This window comes from Trichoderma aggressivum (assembly GCF_033847375.1).
Source record: "Trichoderma aggressivum f. europaeum strain CBS 100526 chromosome Unknown scaffold_008, whole genome shotgun sequence".
Taxonomy (NCBI): domain Eukaryota; kingdom Fungi; phylum Ascomycota; class Sordariomycetes; order Hypocreales; family Hypocreaceae; genus Trichoderma; species Trichoderma aggressivum.
Window position 1 is genome coordinate 911359 of NW_026946374.1, and position 21224 is coordinate 932582.

At 53.2% G+C, this 21224-nt stretch overlaps 5 protein-coding genes across 5 annotated transcripts; 1 reads left to right on the forward strand and 4 right to left on the reverse strand.

Annotated features, from left to right (window-relative positions):
- Positions 1-3571: 3571 nt before the first annotated feature.
- Triagg1_3116 (uncharacterized protein) lies at positions 3572-4660 on the reverse strand (the record flags this gene model as incomplete). The annotated part of the gene is made up of 2 exons (XM_062897373.1): positions 3572-4103; positions 4170-4660. 2 exons carry the CDS (start codon positions 4658-4660, stop codon positions 3572-3574), a joined length of 1023 nt encoding a protein of 340 aa, XP_062758183.1.
- Positions 4661-5106: 446 nt separating this feature from the next.
- Positions 5107-6382, forward strand: Triagg1_3117 (uncharacterized protein; the record flags this gene model as incomplete). The annotated part of the gene is made up of 2 exons (XM_062897374.1): positions 5107-5339; positions 5404-6382. The coding sequence occupies 2 exons, from the start codon at positions 5107-5109 to the stop codon at positions 6380-6382; spliced, it is 1212 nt and encodes a 403-aa protein (XP_062758184.1).
- A 275-nt stretch (positions 6383-6657) lies between these two features.
- Positions 6658-8516, reverse strand: Triagg1_3118 (uncharacterized protein; the record flags this gene model as incomplete). Its single annotated transcript, XM_062897375.1, has 2 exons — positions 6658-8292; positions 8379-8516. The coding sequence occupies 2 exons, from the start codon at positions 8514-8516 to the stop codon at positions 6658-6660; spliced, it is 1773 nt and encodes a 590-aa protein (XP_062758185.1).
- Positions 8517-9086: 570 nt separating this feature from the next.
- On the reverse strand, positions 9087-10325 carry Triagg1_3119 (uncharacterized protein; the record flags this gene model as incomplete). Its single annotated transcript, XM_062897377.1, has 1 exon — positions 9087-10325. One exon carries the CDS (start codon positions 10323-10325, stop codon positions 9087-9089), a length of 1239 nt encoding a protein of 412 aa, XP_062758186.1.
- A 2020-nt stretch (positions 10326-12345) lies between these two features.
- On the reverse strand, positions 12346-13998 carry Triagg1_3120 (uncharacterized protein; the record flags this gene model as incomplete). Its single annotated transcript, XM_062897378.1, has 1 exon — positions 12346-13998. One exon carries the CDS (start codon positions 13996-13998, stop codon positions 12346-12348), a length of 1653 nt encoding a protein of 550 aa, XP_062758187.1.
- Between the last annotated feature and the right edge of the window lie 7226 nt (positions 13999-21224).

Consider the following 21224-nt stretch of genomic DNA (forward strand, 5'->3'; position numbering starts at 1 on the left):
GTTGTTTTTTTTTTTCTTTTCTTTTTTGCCCGGATGGAACAAAAGCTGAAGCCGTAGCCCTCGCCCCCCCTTGCCTAGGATCTTGCCTTGATGCCATCTCATCTCGTACCCAGTGCCGTGGTACCAGCAAAAAAGGCCAGGGTTAAGGGGATGAGTGAGGGAAAGGAGACGTTGGATCCCGGCGCCTTCAATCGAGCGCGATCATTGATTAGCGGTCGAGCCCTGGCAAGCCTGGCCCATTTCCGTTACCTGGGCTTGAACCTTGGGGGCTCCACTCTCGATGGTGGCGGATCTAGACAATTCACGGCGGACCCTTTACGGAGAACTCCATAATATTACCTCTCGTTCCATGGTGTCCATCGCAGAGCGAGTACCGAGAGAGGACGCAACTTATTCACAGTACAGTACTCGATGCGGAATTGGTGGTGTGCAAAGCCAAAGGCCTCAACCTCGTCCCGTCTGACTGGATGCCCAGGACAAGCAAGTGCTCGTACCGCCAAGTCGGCGCTCGTCAGCTTGAGCAGAGCTCCTTTTGCATGGTGGCAAGTCGTGCCGTCTGTGCGTCGCTAGCTCCCGTTGGAGCAGCCAGAGGAGATCGACAACTTGGTCTGCTCTGCTCTGGTCTGCTCTGCCCTGAAATCCGGAGCACAGGCGATGCGAGAAGGGATGCAATCCGGGTTATACATATGGTGGACTGGACGCCCAAGCTGCAATCTCACCTTGGCTTGGCCATCATCGTCACGAGCATCTTCATATGCACCAGGTCAGCACCGCTTTGACGGACCCCCCCTGTGGTGTTGCAAGTAGCTTCAAAATAAGCGACAAAACCCCCCAAGGGTCTGTCTGCCAGAGCAGCTCCGAGACATCTACAGCAAGTCTCAGTCCCGCGCAGGTACGAGAACCATGGCCTCTCGAAGGCCACGCAATCATGGGCGTGAAGGGACATGAAGGGACTTTCAGGCCAGCAGTCTTTAGCTGCTTCTTTGGCACCTTCTGCACAGCATTCATCGGGCGCCAGACCTCGTAGTGGCGTGGCGGACGACGCCCAATCTGACGCCCTCAATTGGCTGGCTGCTATACTAAGCCAACTTGTTTGTTTACTTCTTCTTCTTCTTCTTCTTATTCTTATTTGCCGCTGTTAACGGCGCATCGGGGGGAAACCAAACAAATAAAAAGGAAAAGGGAGAAAGGGTAAATACGCAACGCCTTTCAACATGGTCACAGATTGATGCCCGTCCTTCCGCCAGGCCGACATGCATGCAAGGACGAGGATTGTGTACAGGCACCTTGTATCATCCCGCACTCTGCACGGTCGGTTGCCCGGCCCAGCGTGCCGTGCAAATAAGGCGCTAAGCAAATCGTCACGCATTGCTTGAACCGGGGACCCATTGATTGTTCGCCAGTACGTACGAAGTACTCGTACATACTCCGTACTTGGGGGAGACGGACGACTTGATTCCACGGACGTCTGTCCGACTTGGGAACCGCGAGTACGAGTACATGTTGCAGACATTCACCGCCCCAGCCCAACGCTCAGAAGATGTTCCATGCTCGTATACATACAACTACAAGTACGACTCGGCAGCTTGGATATGCTAAGGTATGCTCGCAAGGGGGCCTCTCTCTCGGCAACGGCAATTTTGTCTCTCCAATGCAGGCTGCCTAACCGCCACGCTTCTCCCGCGCTGTTGATCTTCTCGAAAAGAGCTCAGCTGGGAAAATCAGTGGGCTGGACCGGTGCGGCGCATCCCCCCGTGTCACAAGGGGGCCAGTTCCGCCGACGTTAGTGCTGCTTCTTGTTGCTGAATATTTGCCATCCATCCTCGCCCGTGCCTTGTTCCGACGGGGTGTGGCCCGAAATCCCCCCCCCTCCCTCCCCCCAAATGCTAAGCTGCGCTGCGCTTACTCTTGTTTCCATACCGAGATGCAGCAATCGTGTACGAGTACCGTACGGCCGATGAATCGGTGATGCGAGGGCAGGGTTTCTTTTGTTGTTTTGCGGGTTTGCGGGCGATTACTGTCGTCGTTTCCCCCCCTGGGTAAACCGCTCGCTTTATACTATATACCTAGTAGGTACTCCGACTGCCCAACTTTTTCAAAGCCCATTCCCGATCAAGGTCCAGAACAGGTACGAGTACCAAGCATGTACGAAGGGCCAAGGTTCATGCAGCAACTTCTTCTCTCCCATGGCTTGGCCCGGACTTGTGCCCCAGTTCGTGTCAGCTGGCTTGGCCTCGTTGATTGGACGCCTCCTCGGCAGCGCTGCGTCAGTGGCAGAAGATCAAGCGCCGATTTTCCCTTCTGATTCCTTCCGCTAGGCTGGCCGTTTTGGCAGATGCCGAGGAACAGGGTCCTGTCCTTGCTCCAACTTGTCAAAAAATAAATAAATAAAAAGTTGGTGTCGTGTGTGCCATCGCCTTTTTTTTTTTTTTTGTTGTTGCGAGATGGTTGCGCTTGTTGCCTGCCTTGAACGAAACCATTTCTGGGAGGGACAGAGAGAGCCTTGCGGCGCAAATAGTCGCCCAAAGTAGGAAGACGAGGGAATGAGGAATGCTGATTCCTCTTGGTCGCCTCTTATTTACCATTGCCAGTATGGGGCTAGCACTTTGTCGGTGCACGCATGGTTACATCCCGCGCGAGTACCTGTTATGCTCCGATAGCTTGCGTTTAACCATGCGGTTATTTTCCTCTTTTTCTCAACAACACTGGCGCGCAAAAGACATTTGACAAAATGCAGAAACAAAAAACAAAATCCAAAGTGAAAAAAAAAAAAACAGGGGGGAGAGAAAAGCGCCCCTCCCTTCAGATATTTGGCATCGGAGCTTGTGGCGTCTAGGATGTTTCTGTCCCAAAAGTACTCCGTACCTGCAGCACAGCTGAAGAGTGACAGTGACAGTAATACAACACACCTTCATCCTTAACAGCCGTGCTTTGCATCCGCAAATACGGGCTTTGCGCCAGTGGGGGTTCTGCATCAGCGACTTTTTCCTTTCTTTTTCCATTTCCCACAAGCCTCAGGGCCCAACGGGAACAAAGGCGTTCGTAAGCGTTGCCCTCGTCTTACCCGAGGGACCTTTCCAAGAAACCTACTATAGGTACCCAGTAGGTACGGTTGGTTCTAAAAAAGAGTGTCTGCTTCGTTTCGCCCTCCAACCAGATGCGAGCGCCTTGTCCAGCCACCGGACGCCTTGTTTTATTATCTTGGGACGAAACCTCGGGCGATGGAAAAGCTTATGGCTGGCCCTTTTGTTCTTCAGCAGAGGCGTGCTCGTACCAAGCCTGGCTGTGTGGATGCCACGAGGCCTGCGCTCGGGAAATCTTAAAACAGACAACAAAGGCTTTGTGGTGAGGGGGGAATATTTGTCTACAACATGTATGTACGTACATGGGTATTCATAATGAGGACTCTCTCTCTCTCTATTCAACTTGTCCAAGTGGCGAGACTAGCTGTGTTGCACAGGGTTTGTGATATTGCATTATCGTCATTGCCGTGATAAATACAAGTGATTCATAGAGACATGTAGCAATAATGGCCGTCATTATTTGACAAGGACCTCCATGTCCTATAACTCTAATTTATACCAGTACGAAGTGGGCTTCTAAATGTTGTAACAGAAGCGGAATAACCCTTCAATGACTGCGGCAAAGGAGGAGGTTGTGGCGGCAGTACTGCAGATTCATCGCCTTCTCCCAAAACCGCAGTCGTCACCTCGACACCGGCTTCTTCTCTATCTCCATTCCCGTCATCATCTGGGCATCTCTGTCGTTCCAATTTCATGTCCATAATCATGCTCAGCTCCGGACAGTATTCGAATATCTCCTTCCGCCGAGCTGCGTCCCCCCACATGTACTCGTTCAAGTTACTACCGCCCTCACGAACGTGATAGCCCATGGGCCTCTCCTTGTACACGTCTTCCACAGCAATGGCGTCATCCAAAGTGGATGCAACTTTGGCATCAGGGAGTACCCATAAGCGTTTCCCGAACCACTCGTCCTCGGGCTCCGAGTCGTTGAAACGTGCTTGAAAGTTGAGAATTTGCTTGGTTACGGACACTCGGCGTAGAGAGAGGCCGCCATACCCGGAGAAGCGCTCATCACCCATGCTGAATCATTCATATAGCGTTAGACAAGATACTGAGAAAATGAATGTCAATTTTGGGTATACACACCGCGCGGCGCCAGTCCAGTCCCAGTCAAGCCAGCCATCTACACTCGTTTCCGAGTTTGCGCATAGGATACTGTCATGCTCATATTTCAAGATCCATTCCACGCCTGGTAGAAACTCGTCGTAGAACCTCGAGTCAGTGAGCAACCGAAAAACGTCTTCTCTACTCGCAATACTCCATGGAAGGGGAAGCTCCATCAAATCCAGCTTGCCAATGACTTGCTGATGTTTGATCGAATAGGCTTGGCTCACTCCAATTATGCTCTCATTTGAGCCGATGAAGAGGAATCGCCAGTCGGGCGGCACCACTGCCATCATGTGCAGTATCAGAGGAGGCAGGTGAGGCAGAGGCCTGGCCTCGATCAAAAGAGCGACCTTTGACGAGTTGAAAGCGGTGCGGGGGTCTTTGGCTGGGGGAATTGGCCAGTCTAGCTTGACGCTGGGGATCATTTTTCGTGCTTCTTCAAGCCTGGATGAGACCTTGGAGACGACCATGGGCTCGTAATGGGAGTGTAGGCGACCCAGATACCACCTACGCAACGAGTTTTTTCAGCACTTGGACTCTAGTTTGGAGGGTAGAGAGAGCTTTTGTAAGCATACGTGAGAACCAAGAGCATAGGGATCATCATTCGGGCCGGGCCAAACCTGAGGACGCCTGAAGTGTTGAATCCGGACATGGCGCCGTGATGACACTTTGCTGATCATGTAAAGCCGTAGGATGAAAGTATCAAGCGTAAAGGCCTAAATGATAAACAAACGAACAAGATTGAAACAATTCAGGATTTCTCAGGCCACTAAGATATCGGAGTAAAGCGGGCGGTGAAGGTTGAGTAGGCAACAGCCTACAGAAGGAAGGATCGTTTGTGAAATACACAGGTACTTGCATATCTTCCCATCTTGCCTCAACTTATCACGAAAGATGCCAAGTATCAAACACTCCAATGACCACGAGAATAACTACAGATGAAGATTGCATTTTCACCATCTCCCTGCCTCATTACCGCCGACTGATTCTGCACCCCAAGCCATCTCCTCTCATCAAGGAGCACTCTCAAGCCCGCCCTGTCGGAATGCCCAACAACAACGAATATGGCCAATTCCTCGGAAACAAACTCCTGGCTTGTCTCTGGAGCTTTAGACGAAGACGATTCGCGATACTCCTTATTGCCATCATGTCAGTTGCTGTACCCAATACTTTTTACCTGGCTTCAGTCTCTCTCTAACCTTGCGTCCACTAGACTCTCCCTCATAACACTCTCACACCTCTCTTCCAGCATCGACGTCTCCCTCTACATCCCGCACATCACCATCGAATACCCGGAAAAGAAGCGCATCTCGCCCTACAACACGTCCAAAGTCGCCCTCCTCATCGAAAACCGCCCCAGTGCCGTCCTAGCCCCTCTCATGCTACACTTCATCTCCGTCGTGCCCCCCGACTGGCACTTCCGCTTCATGGGCTCCCGCCTTTCCGTAGCCTCCATCAACCGCTCCGTCGCGATCCGCCACCAGGTCGCCGCCGGGAAGCTCGACCTCACGTACATACCCGAAAACATGAGCACCACCGGGCAGGAAGAGATTAGCCAGTTTCTCACCACGCTGTGGTTGTACGAGGCTGTGCTCCAGCCGGCGGAATGGCTGCTGGTCTTCCAGACGGACTCCATGCTCTGCGGGAACAGCAGGCTGAATCTCAACGACTATCTGGAATACGACTGGGTCGGCGCGCCGTGGAACCCTGGCGGGCAGTGGGGTGGCAACGGAGGATTGTCGCTGAGGCGCGTGAGCCGCATCATCGACATTCTACGCAATCAACGGCGAGCCAACGACTCTGAGCCCGAAGACGTGTGGCTCTCTGAACGCCTTGCTCACCATCCCGGCGGAAAGGTGGCCAACGGATCCATCTCGATGACGTTTTCGGGCGAGATGCACGATGGACGGTCTGAGCAGACTATAAATAGTTCTAGCACCTCTAGCACCTCTTCTAGCATGAATCACGCTGACAGTGACGACTATGTCACAGGGGTTGACGACTGGAGAGCAGGATTCTACGAGCCAATGGGCTACCACATTGGCGGCAGTGGTTCCTTTCTACATAGCCCAATCTGGGGAATGCCAGAACTACGAGAACATGTGTGGAAATACTGCCCAGAGATCAAGATGACGCTTGCCATGGACGTCGCCAAGTATATCCCTGGGAACTGCGGCGCAAGCTGGGCATAGGTATCATGGTTAAGTACGAGAAAGGACGAGATAAGCAAGAAAATGTAGAAGTTATACATCCATTAGCTCCATTATATACTGCTACTTCTGAGATAAATCATCATCAAAAGTCCGGAGCGTCCTTTGCTCAAATTCCCGAAATTAGCCATGGGTCAACTAGCGTCCTAGCAATGTCCGAAATCCATCATACATAATCAACTGTCGACCGCCATATTGAGCACATCGTTACATGGAAGGAAGAAAAAGGGAGGGCTGCCGTTGAAAATAGAGGCCTTTTAAGCCAGTCCTTCCGCCACGGCATGGCCAACAGCGCCTGCCAGCTCGCCAAACAGGATGCCCCTAAACACGCTCTCTCCCATATTCTGCGTCCACGCGCCAGCCTGCTGCATTCTCTGCTTCCAAGCATCCTTTTGCGCTGCAGGAAGCTCATCCCACGTCTTGGCGGGGCCGTGGACCTCTTCATCATGGACGTCCAGATTGATCTTCTTGCCATCATGGTCCACAGCGGGATGGTCAGCCTCCCACATGACGAGCGTCTCTGCGGTATTAATGTCGCTACCAACTAGTCGAGAGACGAGATAGTCCTTGGTAAACGCAGCCGGTGGGTGAGCCGGATCGCGCAAAGTGCCATGCCAAGGGTTAAAGAACCTTTGCGGATTGAGTATGGGCTTGCCCACGCCGTAGATCTCCATGACACCCTGCCCGATGATGGCCATGATGAGAACCATGATGGTGAGGGTGATGATGACAGGTCGCCTGGAGGGTGCCTTGGCACGCATGGCTGTGACATATCGGACTGGTGCATCACCGGACGTCTTCGCAGAGGACGCATCGACGTGCCTCTTCAGAGCGATGCTGTGGACGGCGACGCCGCGCTGGAGAGATATGCTGGCTAATTTGATGAATTGCTGCGTGAGGTGCTGCTTTGGAGGGATAAAGTTGGAAAACGCTAGGCCAGTGATATTATCACCTTTGTGAACGTCCTTCAATGTGTACAGCGGGTGCAGGTTGGCAAGAAGTTCAATCGAGGCAAGAGCTTTGTGATCCATGGTGTAGAAAGATATGGAGGCGTCGTTGCCGGCTACCGCAATGATGAACTGCGTAGTGCCAGCAGGTGTCGACGAAGACGCGGGCGGCGATACGTTTGCGACTGCAAGGGCAGTGGCGGAGATTCTCTTCGGGATACGTACAACCACAGATATCCGTGCCATCTCATGGCCTGGGCTTGGCAGTCGGAATCCCTGGAGGAGAACGCCGCTCGATTTTGGTAGGTTGGACGCAGCGAGGATGAAGTTGGGTGTCACGAATCGAACGGAGCGGAATGCAGGCAGCTCGCCATGATCGTCCGTCATGGTGAAGATGAGTTGCGGCTCCGAGTTTTTCTTGCCGACCTTGACCAAGTATAGTTCGTACTTGTGGCAGTAGACAACCAGGTGCTCTTCATTCTTTTCGTCCTGAATGACATCCACGTCCTCCGCGTCCTTGGTCAAGTCCAACACGCCCTTGACCTTGGGCTTGGGTCCCGTGGCATCGAATATGGCGAGCTGGGGCTCCTTTCCCATGCCTGTGGCGGCGGCGCCAACCGACCCAGACACGCGCAACACGCGCTGGTAGGTTTCGGCATCCCGGTCGGTGAAGTAGGAGCTTCGAGACACCTCTGCGACCTGTACATCGGGGTTCTTAGCACCGGCAGCTCGCGACTTGGTCTGCTCGATGGAAAAGGTTCGAAGGTGGAAGTTCTTTCCCTTGGTGATTTCTTTGGGCGCCGAGTTGATGCCCGCGAAAACGTACGAGGGCTTGTCGCCGACGGCGCCAACGACGCCGAGCGACATGACGCTGTCCTCATCGCGAGAGAGGTCGATGTCTCCAGCCACTCGAAGTTCGCCCTGATCGACGGTTTCAACAACGGACTGGTGACAAAGAGAACAAGAGTCAGCATTCGAAAGACAGAAGCTGGCCGCTGGTAGCTAGGGACCAGGTCCAGGAGCCCACGTACAATCTTGTTGCCCACGCCAGAACGGCCAACGCCGCCGCCGCCGCCGACAACTATGCGATTGGCATCCTGAGGATCAAAGCTGACTGCATAGAGCGGGTAGTCGAGCTTGATGTTCGCCTGCAGGAATGGGAGCGCCATGGTCGATGATGTCAGGGCTGGATGTCGCGGGTTGGTTGCTCAACCCCCGCCTGCTGGTTAGAAACTCGGGAAGAAATCGCGGCGGTCAAGGTCACGAGAGGAAGAACAGTCGCCAGCTATCGATTGGGAGTGCACGTGCGCGATCGAGTTCAGGGAGCCATCGAGCTGGGATGGAAGGCTCTGGAGTGGTTTGTGGCCAGATGTTCAGATTCCGCGAGCTTGGAGAGATTTGGCGGGGGATCGCTGCGGGTTACCTTAGTGAGTGAGCTGACAGGGGTGGCGGAATGCTCGAGGTACCTTGTACTTTGTACCTCCACGGGCGCCGAGAGTGCGAGATGCCACTACATTCGGCTTCAGCCGGTTTCTATGTATATTCCATGAATGAAAAGCCTCATTATGATCTGCCAACAGTGAATTAATATCATTTAGTTTTGACTGAGTTACCTGACACAATCGAGCACAAAAGATCTTGCCGCGGTGACTTGATGGCAAGAAAACTGTACCTACGTTCACCCGTGTATATACTGGCAGTATATGGGATGGATACTCTGCCACAGCTATAACCTCAACTCACTCATCCGTCAAATTCACATGCACCGCCTTGACGGTATAATATCCTCTCAGGCCGTCCTCGCCAAGCTCCCTCCCCAGGCCACTCTCCTTAACCCCTCCAAATGGAACTCTCACGTCGGAGTCGTTGCTACTATTCACCCATACCATCCCAGCCTCAAGATCCCGAGCCACACGATATGCTCTGCCCAGATCTTTTGTGAATACGGCGCCCGCGAGTCCATATCTCGTTTCGTTGGCAATCTCCAGTGCCTCCTCCTCGCTGCTGAATCTGGCAACGGCTGCGACCGGCCCAAAGATCTCCTCTCGAAAGGCAGCTGTCCTGGTGCCCACATTGGTGAGAATCGTCGGCGGAGTGAAGTAGCCCTTGGATGGCACGGGCTGTTTGTGTGGGTGAAAGACTTGGGCGCCAGAATCTCGTGCAGATGAGATGTAGGACATGATGCGTTCAGCCTGCGTCTTGCCGACCTGCGGCCCCTGGTACGTTTGGGGGTCGAATGGATCGCCCAGGACTGATGTTTTCTCGGTAAAGGCCTTGAATCTCTCCACGAAACGGTCGTAGATGGCATCTTGCACCAACAGCCTCGACGTGGCTGTACACACTTGCCCCTGATTTGCCATGATTCCTTCATGTGCCCATCTGACGGCCTGTTCCAAGTTTGCATCGTCAAAAACAATCAGCGGCGACTTGCCACCCGTCTCGAGAGTGACAGCCTTGAGTGTTCCGGCGGCCATTCGCATCACCTCCTTTCCCGTCGCCGTACTGCCAGTGAAGGCAATTTTATCCACGTCTGGATGCCGCGCCAGGGCAGCGCCGGCCTGCCCACCTCGTCCGTTGATGATGTTGATAACTCCTGGAGGAAACCCAGCCTCACGGACGAGCGATGCCACGTAAAGCATGGACAAGGGCGTCTGCTCCGCCAGCTTGAGCACAATCGTGTTTCCGCACGACAACGCCGGTCCGAGTTTCCATGCCGCCATGTCAAGTGGATAATTCCAAGGGATGATCTGGCCGCAGACTCCAACAGGCTGCTTCACAGTGTAGGCCATCTTCTTTGGGCCAACATCGATTACCGAGCCTGGGTTCTTGTCTGCCCATCCAGCGTAGTAGCGAAGGACCTCGGAGAAATGTGGCACGTCGAAGCTGCGGGATACCGACAGCGGTTTGCCATTGTCGAGCGTCTCAATGGCAGCAAGTATCTCGCCGTGCTTGTCCACCAGATCTGCTAACCGATTCATCAGATGACCGCGTTCGGTGCCGGACAGCAGCCTCCATTCTGGATGTTTAAGTGCCTTGCGAGCTGCCTGAACCGCTCTATCTACATCTGGTTCCTCAGCTGCGAATACGGAACAAATGGCTCGCTCAGTACTGCGAAAGATTCGATAGCGGCAAGTAAGCAAAAGAGAAGAGCAAAAGAAGAAACAAATAAAACCCGCAACAGCAGACATTCAGGAATAGGAAGAGGATGGCTGGCACTACATACTATGGGTTGATTGTCGTTATCGTATCTCCCCCATTGCTTTCGCTGAATTGATTGTCAATGAACAGGCCCAAAGGTTGTGTCCATCTTATCCCGTTTGGCGCCGACAATTCAGTTTCCAGGCGAGACGACCCCAGCCATGGGGAATGACTAAATTGCCGAATGCAACTGTGATGAGAGACGACACTTTGTATAGGTTTCGTCACCCTTGCCGCTGCCATACACCTCCCTATGAACATTTCGATAGGTGATCAAGCCGTATCCTTGAAGGTCCAGTAGTAGTTCGTATCGGCTTCAATATGACGACTCTCTGTATATGGCGCTGCAAATAGCCGAGTAGACAGTGATCAGCTCAAGTAATTTATACACATATTGGATCCATGTCCATTTGTAATACGGCCGTTGCAAACTCAAACAGTTCGTCCATTGAACGCATGATCCCATTCGCAAAAGAGACACTCACGGTAAAACTGGAGGTGAAGCAAGGAAAGCCAACAAAACCCCCTTTCCGTCTCCCCAGTGGGAAAATAAATTCGATGTATTTGGTAACTTGCAGTCCCGCTTATTCTGTCTGTTGGAGATGTCATCTGAAGTTGACGATGGGTGTATCGCCCCACACTTCGGAGATCGGATCTATCCTCTCCGATACAAGATGGTACGTGCCATGCTTGAATTCGGCAACTCGACATCACATCACGGAGCCAGTTCCGAGACCTGGAGATCAAGTACGAGTACAAATAAAATACAAATAAATATAAATACATCACTTGTCATTCTAAAGGGCCTCGCGCTTCCTGTTGACCACAATTAATATGTATTTGTTTTGGTCACCCGTGCCCGTAGTCTGGAGCACGAGGATATGTGTCCTATATCCAGCAAATTCCCAAGCAAACCAAATCCTTCTCTGTTCATCAGTTCTTTACCGTGCTGAACCTCAATAGAAACATGCGTTTTTCCAGGCGTTTCGAGAAGTGAAGCTTCATCCAATCTGACTACATAGTTGTTGTATTCCCAAATCCATAAGAGCACCAGTTTGACAGCCGTAAAAGAGCAGACGGGGACGTGTAAGGACCGACAAAACCATCATTAAACAACCTCCATTCGCATTCCCTTTTTCCTCTTTCCTTCAAATAGTCCTCTTCTTCCATCAGTGGCAATCAATCCACAGGAGTATATCTTCGTTGTTCGTAGGTGGACACCCATTCTGGGCAAGCATTTCATAAAGTGAATAGATATTGAGATAAACGAATGCAATGGTGAATCAAAACAGCTGGTTTGATTCAAGTTGATTGTTATTTTTGACTCTTGTAATTTTTTCCCCAATAGTTGAATAAATTATTCCCGTTAGGAACAAGGCAAGAGAGGGTGGTATTCATTGCCTCACATCCCCGGTGATACTTGGGCGAGCATTGATCGCGACCAGTCGCTTGATTGAGCGGACAGCTATAATGTATAAATGATAGTAACAGATGAATAATTAAAGAATGAAAACAAGTAGAGCAAAGACGAATTACTATATGTAAAGTCAGAAATGTCGGTTGCCCGACGGAGATTGTATTTGCGCTGGTACAAGCCAGGAACCCAAAAATTAAAAGCTTTTGTCCAAAATCAAAGAAAAATTGATATCGTGGAAGCGATGATAGATTATGAGTATTATGGTGAGATCGGTCTGTCAAGTGCTGCGTCAATGCCGATGCTAGCACAGACATGTATTATCGAGAGGAGTCGTGAAGCCGCACAAAGTGTCGCACAGCAGAAGGTGGAGAATCAGCGGTGTACTACCAGTGGTCTTGGTGCTTTCGCGGTGCGGTTGCCCAGCCAGTTTCGAAGTGGGTTGAATGAGCTGCCCTCCACTGACCAGTCCTCAGATCCTGTTCTTGAGGTTGTCCGTGACCCAACCCATGCATGAGAGGAGGAGGACCTTCCATTACCCGCAGAGGAGGCAATCGTTCTCCGCTCGCTGACGAAGTAGCTGACGAGGGTCGCGGCGGCGGCACTCCATAAGCCGGACTGTGCATCGACGGGAGGCCGTGCGTCGGACCGCCGGACAAAGCACCATATACCGGAGGTGAGAAATCGGGACGATCGTCTGTGCGTCGAACCGGTCCGGGCCGCTCCGCCGATGACACCTCGCTCACGTAACCTTGAGTGGGAGTTGGAATGTGGTGGGATTGCATCAAGGGGCTTCGATCCGCAAAGCTGATGCCCTTCGACAAAATAGGGCTTTGTGGTCCGGCAGCATGATTACTTATAGTGGGTGTTCGGGCTACGATTTCTCTGAGCCGATTGCGTTCGTCCCTGTAAAAGTCCCTATGGGCTTCGAGCTCCTCGAGTCGTTGTAGCATCTGCTGTCGCTCTTCTTTAAGCTCCTGCAGCTGCTTCATGTTTTCCTCCTGTAGTGTCTTCTTCTTCCGGCGGTGGCGGGTCGATGCCTTTGCATTTCGCTGCCTCTTTTCGTCTGCCTTCTTTGATGCTTGGGAGTAGTCTACTTGAACAGGGATAGGTGTGTCGCTGCCCGGAAGAGTCATGTAGGCTTGTTGAGATTCCATCCCAACAAACGAGCTTCCCTGTCGACGCAACATCTCTGGCCATGGTGGTGTTCCCTCGGTCGGACCTCCCATTCTCGAAATCGGCCGGCTTGTGGACAACCCGGTGATTCCGTGTTGGAACTGTGACGGTGTATGTAATCCATGTGGTCGACTCTGAAGATCTCCCGGCGGGGGGATTGTCGGCGGTTGTACTTGAGGAGTATCCAAGGGACGGGCTAAAGGCTGAGAAAAATCTCTTGGTGGGGTCACCATTGGAGTGTTCTGGCCAGAGGCAATGCCTGATTGATGAAGTCCGGGAGCGTGCCTGGGCTCATCGGGAGTATCTGGTTCGTAAGGTCGTTTTGCGGAAGCCATACTGGGAGCCAAGGATTGTCGCGGATCGAGGTCCCGAGGAGGAAGAGCCTGACCAAGACTCAAAGCCCGGGGGGGTTTGGGACTGAGTATCTTCCTCTGGGGGTTCATTACGGGGAAAGGGTATGCCGATGAAGGAGAGTTTCGTTCGGATATCGGAGGTCTGCCTGTAGGCGTAACACCTGCAGCAACTGGAGTCGCTGGGAGAGAACTGGTAGCAGCATGGCCATGAAGGTAGGGACGCGGAATGCCATAAGGAGTTGAAGATGCTGGTTGGAAAGCCTCGGCTTCCCTTGCTCGCGAAGGTGGTCGTCCGCTATTGTCGGGGCCCATGGAGTGCGAGTCGGAGGGATTCAGAATGTTGTGGACTCCGAATGACTTGGCCGAATGCTGAGCAGCACGGCCGACCTCAGGGGATAGTCCAGATGGTTCATACCGCTGCGAATCAAACTGAGAGAACTGTTCATTGCTGACAGGAGATCTCGAGGAGAAACGAGAGGGCGGGAGAGGGCCAAGTCCCCTTTGAGACATCGAGACCTGATCACCTACACACTCCTGATCCCGAGGATCAGTACATTGATTTTTTCCTCCACCAATCAGGGATCGCAGTTTGAACTTGGGGGACGTAATCCGGGACAGAGGCTTGGGGGAGGTAAACCGGGACAGAGTTTTCGACAGCCACGACGGAGTAGTTGGCGTGTTGGGGGAATTTGGCGTACTGGCTCCGGAGGAATCGGCGGAGTGAAGATCAGGGCTGTCCTTGACTGGAGCAGGCAGCGCCCGTTGCCGCACGTCTACAGAAGTGTTCGCCAGGTTGGCCGTGGTGTAGTCGGGGACCGGCTGGGAATATACCCAAACAGCCCCAGAGACTAACAGTGGTGAATGGTTTGAATGGAGACTCGGTTGCGGTACTGGAAGGGACAGCAGGCGATCAAGCCGACAGTCCACAATGCAATCCGTTCTTCTAACTCAACAAACTCCTCGCTCAACAACTCAGAATATATCCAAACGAGTATGTCAATAGGTTGCAGCCCGCGGAGTTAAGTATTAGTGGTTGCTTCAGGGTTGTTGTGATGATTGCCACGAGAAAACCAGAAGGCCCGAGAGGGTCTGTTTTGGGATTTTGATCGAGAATGTAAGCTCGCCCACGAGAGATAGATAAAGTTAATTAACAGGTATTATGGTATTATGCAGCCCGGTGTCTGCTGGATCAAGGGACTCGTTCAGGCTCCTAGCTCGAGTTAAAAGCTTCAGTGACAAAGTCAGCTAAACTGCAGCAAAACATCACTTTTGGTGCAATCTGGATTCTAGGATTCCGCCAGCCGAAGGGGATGACAATTATGAGATATCAGACGGGAGGAGAGCCCAGCCAACCAATCGTCTGCCACGCAGTTTCGTTTCCTCCGCGGAGGAAGAAGAGGGGGAATGTGGATGCAAGACTGTGCTCTATCGTGTATGAGGGCAAAGACAAACTCGAGATAGCAGCCTTCGACGAGTCTGCAGTCCGCTCTGATAGTATTCCAGAACTAAAAGGAATGCCAGAGTATACCGGACCGCAAAGACTGAGATTGCGTGCAGTCTCCTCTCGAGAGCGTACTCGGGTAGTGGGAAGTCCGAATAGACAGAGCAAGGAGAGAACGGTGATAGTGAGGGGGGCGTGAGTGAGGTTCGAGGGTAGGAAGAGGCCAAAGAAGATTTCACGAGGTCGCAAAAAAAAACAATCGAGATGAGGTAGAGGCAAAACTGGGGACACGGGCAGATGAGGCGGAGGCAGGGAAGGGAAGGAGCTGCTTACCTGAATAAAGAAGAAAGAACAAACGGACAAAGAACAACGGACAAAATGAGGCCTTGGTGAGGAAGGTACCGATCAGAGCAGATTACAGTACTTTGAACTTGGTACTGGGTACAAATCACGCCGAGCCGGAGTGCTTTGGACAAAATTAGATGCACTTGAAGTCCTACAACTCCCAGTCGAGGCCGCCAACAAACGACGCCGGAGCTTTCTATCTCGAAGAGGTCCAACGAGCCCGAGGAGGTCGACAAGTCAACCGTATCAGGATTCACTCGCGGCACTGGCAAAGGCAGACAAAGGAAGAGAAGGCGGGAGCTGTGTGACGAGGAAAAGGCGATGGAAGAGTTCTCATGAGAGAGCTTTTGGCTGGCGAAGGATGGCAAGCCACAGTGGGAGCATTGACTTGTTGACAGTTCGGCTTGAAATATGCCACGCTGGTGGCCCCTTGTCGTCTCGATGAAGGAAGGAAAGTACTGCTACGAAGCATTCGCATGGTCATGGTCACGCCAGCCCAATGGTCTGTCCCACAGCCAGGGTTTCTGTGAGCGAGCATGGGGGTGGAGGCGCCACATACCGTACATGGAGGTTTTTCGTGGACGGAGCCATCAGTGATTTGACCCATGCCGGAGCCAGGCCAGACAGACCAGGGAGAGCGAAACGTCAGTCGAGCTACAAGCAGGTAGAGGTGCAGCAAGCCGCAGCACGACCCCATCGCCATCAACCGCGGTCTCTCTCCACTGCGAAGAACCCGCTAGTAGAATCACAGCACAGCTCTTGTCTTTCTTCTGGGTCCACGACGGTGTTGGAGTCGGCAGCGGCGGGCAGGGATGTTTGAGTTGCGTCTTAGCCTAGGTGACGGTGTGCACTCACTATCACCTTCTACCCCCCCCCCCCCCCTTTTTTTTTTTCCCTTCCAACAACCCTTTTTACCCCGGCAGGGCTCAGAGGCACCAGAAGGTTGGTTTGGTCTAGCACGCTGGCTAGCACCGAACATGGAGTCCTCTGGCTAGGTACGAGTACCTCTACGAGCTCTGGCTTCAGTTCAACAACGATCAACTGGTCCGTGGTCACCAAGCAATGTGACGGGGTCCGGCCGCTTCTGCCTGTGTCGGTTCTCGTCTGCATCGACAGCAGGCCGACGGCACGAATGCATCGCCGCGATTCGTGAGCGCGCCGCGGATGGCGACTGAAGAAAGTTGACTGCAATCGCGAATGGAAGCCTACTGGACCGGGGGAGGCACATTGTACAGCTGGCATCCGGGGAATAAAAAGGTGGATGGGCCAGGAGGATGGCGCGCGCCACGGTTCATGTGCAAAATCACCAAGCCGCCAAGCTGTGTCTTGACTGCCCGTGTTCAGCCTCTGCGCCAGCCGTCCATTCATTTCCTCAGCAATATCACCGGGTAGCCTTCCGGCAGAGACTAGCTCTTTCACCCAACGATCATAGGCCGCGATGAGCCACACGTCACATTGATGCGTGGCTACTCGTATGTACACAGGTACTTTTTAAGACGCAACAACAGACGAAGCAAAGCTCCTCTTGGTCGAGTCTAGCCTGGCTCTATAGGCATTCTTCCTTCTTTCGGTCCCCACTGACGTGCGGTGACAACGATCACTTCCGAGCATGGGCGTCTATATGACGCTGTGCCGAGAGACACCAACTGCAGCGCATGCCAGGCCTTACAATGCCATTGTACGAGTATGTACGAGGCATGTACGTACGGAGTACTCCGGTACTCCGTACTATTGTTGCTGGCTAGGGCGGCTGCTCTATGACCTGAGAATTATATCATCTCTCTCTGCACTGAACCAAAATGCGCATTCGCATATACGACACATGAAGCCATGCTAGCCATGACTACGATTATGTTGCTGTTGGCTTGCCAATTGCCTGTCATTTTACCTGGCATCCGCGCAGGTCTTTGCCCGGAAGCTACTTGTCGGTCTGGGATGGAGCAGAGTCGGCCGGCCCATGGCTACCAGAGCACCACCGACCAGCACCATATCTACCAGGAGCGGCCCTTCTGGCATTATCACACCCTCCCGATCGGCCTGAGAGTTAGACTCCCGTCCCGAATTGTCAAAGGAAACGATGACGGTCAGCTCTCCTAAGCGCGTCTTCAGGGCTATGACGCGCTGCCACATGACGTTTCCCACGTTAGCAGACAAGGAACAAGGGGTGCCAAGTGGCCTACCTGCATATCTGTAGCCTGCACCCAGAGCGTCCATCGGTGGCCCGTAGGTACGGGTGCCTGGTCTCTGGCGGAATCGAGCCGACGCGGCGACAAGGCAACGCCAACTGGGCCAGATTAGCAGTTTTTGGCGCAGACTTTGCCCGGTTTGGGATGGGGGAGCTTGTGGCGGTTGCCAACTCGCTCACGATGCTGCGAAGGGCGGTCAGCACCAGCGGGCTGGCTGGCTAGCTGGCCATCATATGGAGTCGTGGGAGTACTGCGAGTACCTGCTCGCGCTTCATACGAGGCATGGATGCAATGTACGGCCGCTGGTTCTTCTTCGATAGGCTAGCCGTTCACGGGGAGAGAGAGAGAGAGAGAGAAGTCTTCAAGACCCACGACAAGACGCGGGCTCTAAGCTCTTCAGGCCTATTAAGTAAGCCGGCCACGATTCGAGTACATATGCAGCTCCCGAACCAATGGTTCCGGCACAACGCCACACATCACAACGGAGCTTGCCTTGCTGCGACGAGTCGCTCACTCGCTCGCTGCTCGTTCCTCTGGCCAACCCCGTCCAGAGGCCTCGTGTAGAAACAGGCGGTGCGCAGGTATGCAGATACTACGGGTACTCAGGTCCGGAGTCCACAGACACGTCGACCATACATGCAAAAGTCGCATCGGCCGCGCTAGCTTGAGCGGCAATGGGTTTCCAATTGAGCGGTCGCCAAACAAGCCTTGCAGAGACAACGCTAGTTTAGCACGGCACGGCGTTGCATGCAAGACTACCGTGGACCATCTACAAGTATTGTGGATGCCTGAGTGGATCGTTGTTCTACCTTGAATAGGCACTCAATGATGGAGCCCAAATTGTCCACATGCTCGGAAAGAAAGAGTCGCCAGGGGGCTCCCCGGTCAACAATTCCGACAGTTCCCAAGCTCTCCCTCGTCGAAGCCTTGCTACGGAGAACTCCTTGATGCTTCTCACAAGCAGGGAGCGCTACGCTTACGCACAGACATGCAGCAGCTACGGTACGGGCTGTCGACGGCAACACGAGCAAGTCACAGAACCTACCTACTCCGCAGTATATCATATACGAGTATATGGAAGCAACGCTCTCTGCTGGCGCTCCAAGCTCCAAAAGAACTAGTGCCAGCGACGGGAGTGTGAATGGGAGCACGCCTGCGCCAGAAACAGAAGACAAGCCCTCAAGGCTACCCGTTTAGCCACCACCAACTTCGTAGCAGGAAAACGCACGCCAAAGGGCACCATCCTAGTTGCCGAGACCAACCTCTGCACTTACAAGCAGTAAGAGGCAGAGTTACCACTACAAACACGCCTGGTAAGCCAGGGCAGCGCAGCACGCAGCACCTAGCAAGTGCACATACTCGTGTACTTTGGGGCATATCAGCTCATTATTCCCTGCCTTTACTGCACCGTAGCTACATACGAATACTACTGGCAGTTCAGAGCGCTCAACTGTCTTACTCTAGCCGCTTTCAATCGCTGGCTTGTCCATCTGGGGGGATTCCTACGGCGATCTCTTGGTCCTCCCAGCTACTGAGAAGAAGCGAGAGCAACATGGCCGGGGATGCCGTCATGGCCGCCTTGAGAGAGACTGGGAGCAAACATGGCGTCTCGGCAGGAAATGAGGAATTCCTGCAGCGCCCATGGGTTGTGAACAACACTACGGACAATGAAACCTCACAGTGTCGACTCTACATGCGGCAAAGCTCTGTACACAGTACATACCTACCTACTGGGTAACACCTACCACACAATGAGGCACCAGTCTCTTGCTGCCCAACCTGAGTACTAGCGGTAGGCCGGCCCGTTGACACGCGAGAGATGGCCAATTTTGACATACCGGCACGAGTACTTGGTACGTACATTATGGCCGCCTCCAACAGTGCTCGAATCGTCTCAGCGAGGAACAGTAGACCCGACCTGACTCGGTTAATGTTGGTTCCCTTTGCGACTAACCATGGCCAATGCCTATTACTACTGCTTATACGGAACCCTACCCACATGGCTTGGAGTATGTCTTGCTTCTATTCCGCTCCCTCGGGTTGGGCGTCATGTGTGGCTTTTCCCGCAGTCCAATCTTCTGCCTTCATCCGGCGACTACGGCGCCTATGCCAGTATGGGGAGGGAGGGTCCCAGATGCCGGTTGCCTCATGGAGACGTGATTTGGGGGCAAAAAGTGATGCTGATGCAAAAGACATGAAGCTGGAGAGTTTGAAGCACGTGGTACTTGTTCCTCTGGAGATTAATCTCTATGCGAACCAGGTACGCAGTGCAACACACCACCTTTTAGGCCCGCGATGAGTGCCTTTGTACTGGCTGACTACTTTGTTGTAGCAAGACTTGAGTGCAGTAGTAGCAAGTAGGCTTGGGACTCAGCACTCTGACGCAGTACATCTTGCCTCTGCACTGCTACCAATGCTCATACTTGGTATTACCACCTACCTCACCAGGTACCGAAAGTCCATGTAGCGTACTCGTATTAACTGGGAGAGGAGAGCCTTGGCAAGTTTCGTCTGCCTGATTCGCTTTGCGGTCAACGAGAGGTAGCCCAACATACCCAACCATACACGCTTCGTTCAGAACACGCCGACGGTGGTAACCCAAGAGCTTCCAGCACATACACATACAAGTACAAGTACTCGTGCTTGCTTGCTCCGGTACGAGCATGATGCCTGTACAAACAAGCCCTGCTAAGGAGCCCTATCGGGTAGCTGGGGGTTGCATTCGACCAAGGTGGTGTTATCGACGTGTCAAGGTACCTATCTCTCCGCTCAACTTACGGTGAGGCTCTGGTACCCTAGCCGGCTTAGCTGCAACTCTTCGCACTTGCCGTGGTCTGTGCCTCATGACAACAACACCATGTGTTGTCAACCAGAAGAAGAAGAAACATCAAAGCGTTCGACGGCTTTCCCTTTTCATCTCTGCCTGCATTAGCCACATCTCAGGCTGGCCAACTCATGCATCTCACTTCCACGAAGCCAGGCAAGAGGAAACAACCGACGGTCTCAGAGGCTCCCTTTTCTCATGCAGCGACCGCCGGTGCCATGTCTCGCCCTCGAATCGATGGCGGCTGACCTGGAACATGGCTCTCTCCGCAGCCAGGCCTCGAAGGATTCGCCTACACCGGCCCTGCCCATCATCGCCATCACCGCAAGGGCTCATCGCCCAGTCTATAGCGGACCAACCAGTCTCATCGGCAATGAAGCTCTACGATTCGATGGGATGATCTCACCTGCACAGACCAGACCGCCCCCGCCCAGATGCCAGGCATGTAGGTGCCCTGCCGGCTTGTCAATTGGCGCCCACACGGATCCGACATGTCATTGAGCTTGCGTCTGTCATTTCCTTCTCATCTTGTCTGCTAGTGCGAGTGCGCCAATGCCACTGCTAATCCGGTAGTATCAGTACTTCGTGTGTGCGAGTACAGGTACATGTACGAGTAGGACTACAGCATGGTAGGCGCAAGGCTGGGGGGGGCATACCCATGCCCATACCAGGTACGAGTAGTGATACAGAGTACAGTACAATGAAGCCGCTACCGTCCAACAGCATCTCGTCATTGATGCCACAAGCAGCGATAGGCCTGCTTTTGTTAGAAACCCGTCTCAAACAATGCTGCTCCTTGCGATGGCATCCATTATCACGCACCTCAGAGATTATCAACCTCCTCTATGGCACCAACCCTGACTTGCCGGGTGATACTACCAAATGAATTCGAGTAGAGCCCGGTACCCTACCGTGTCTATCTATAGAGTCCCCTTCCCCC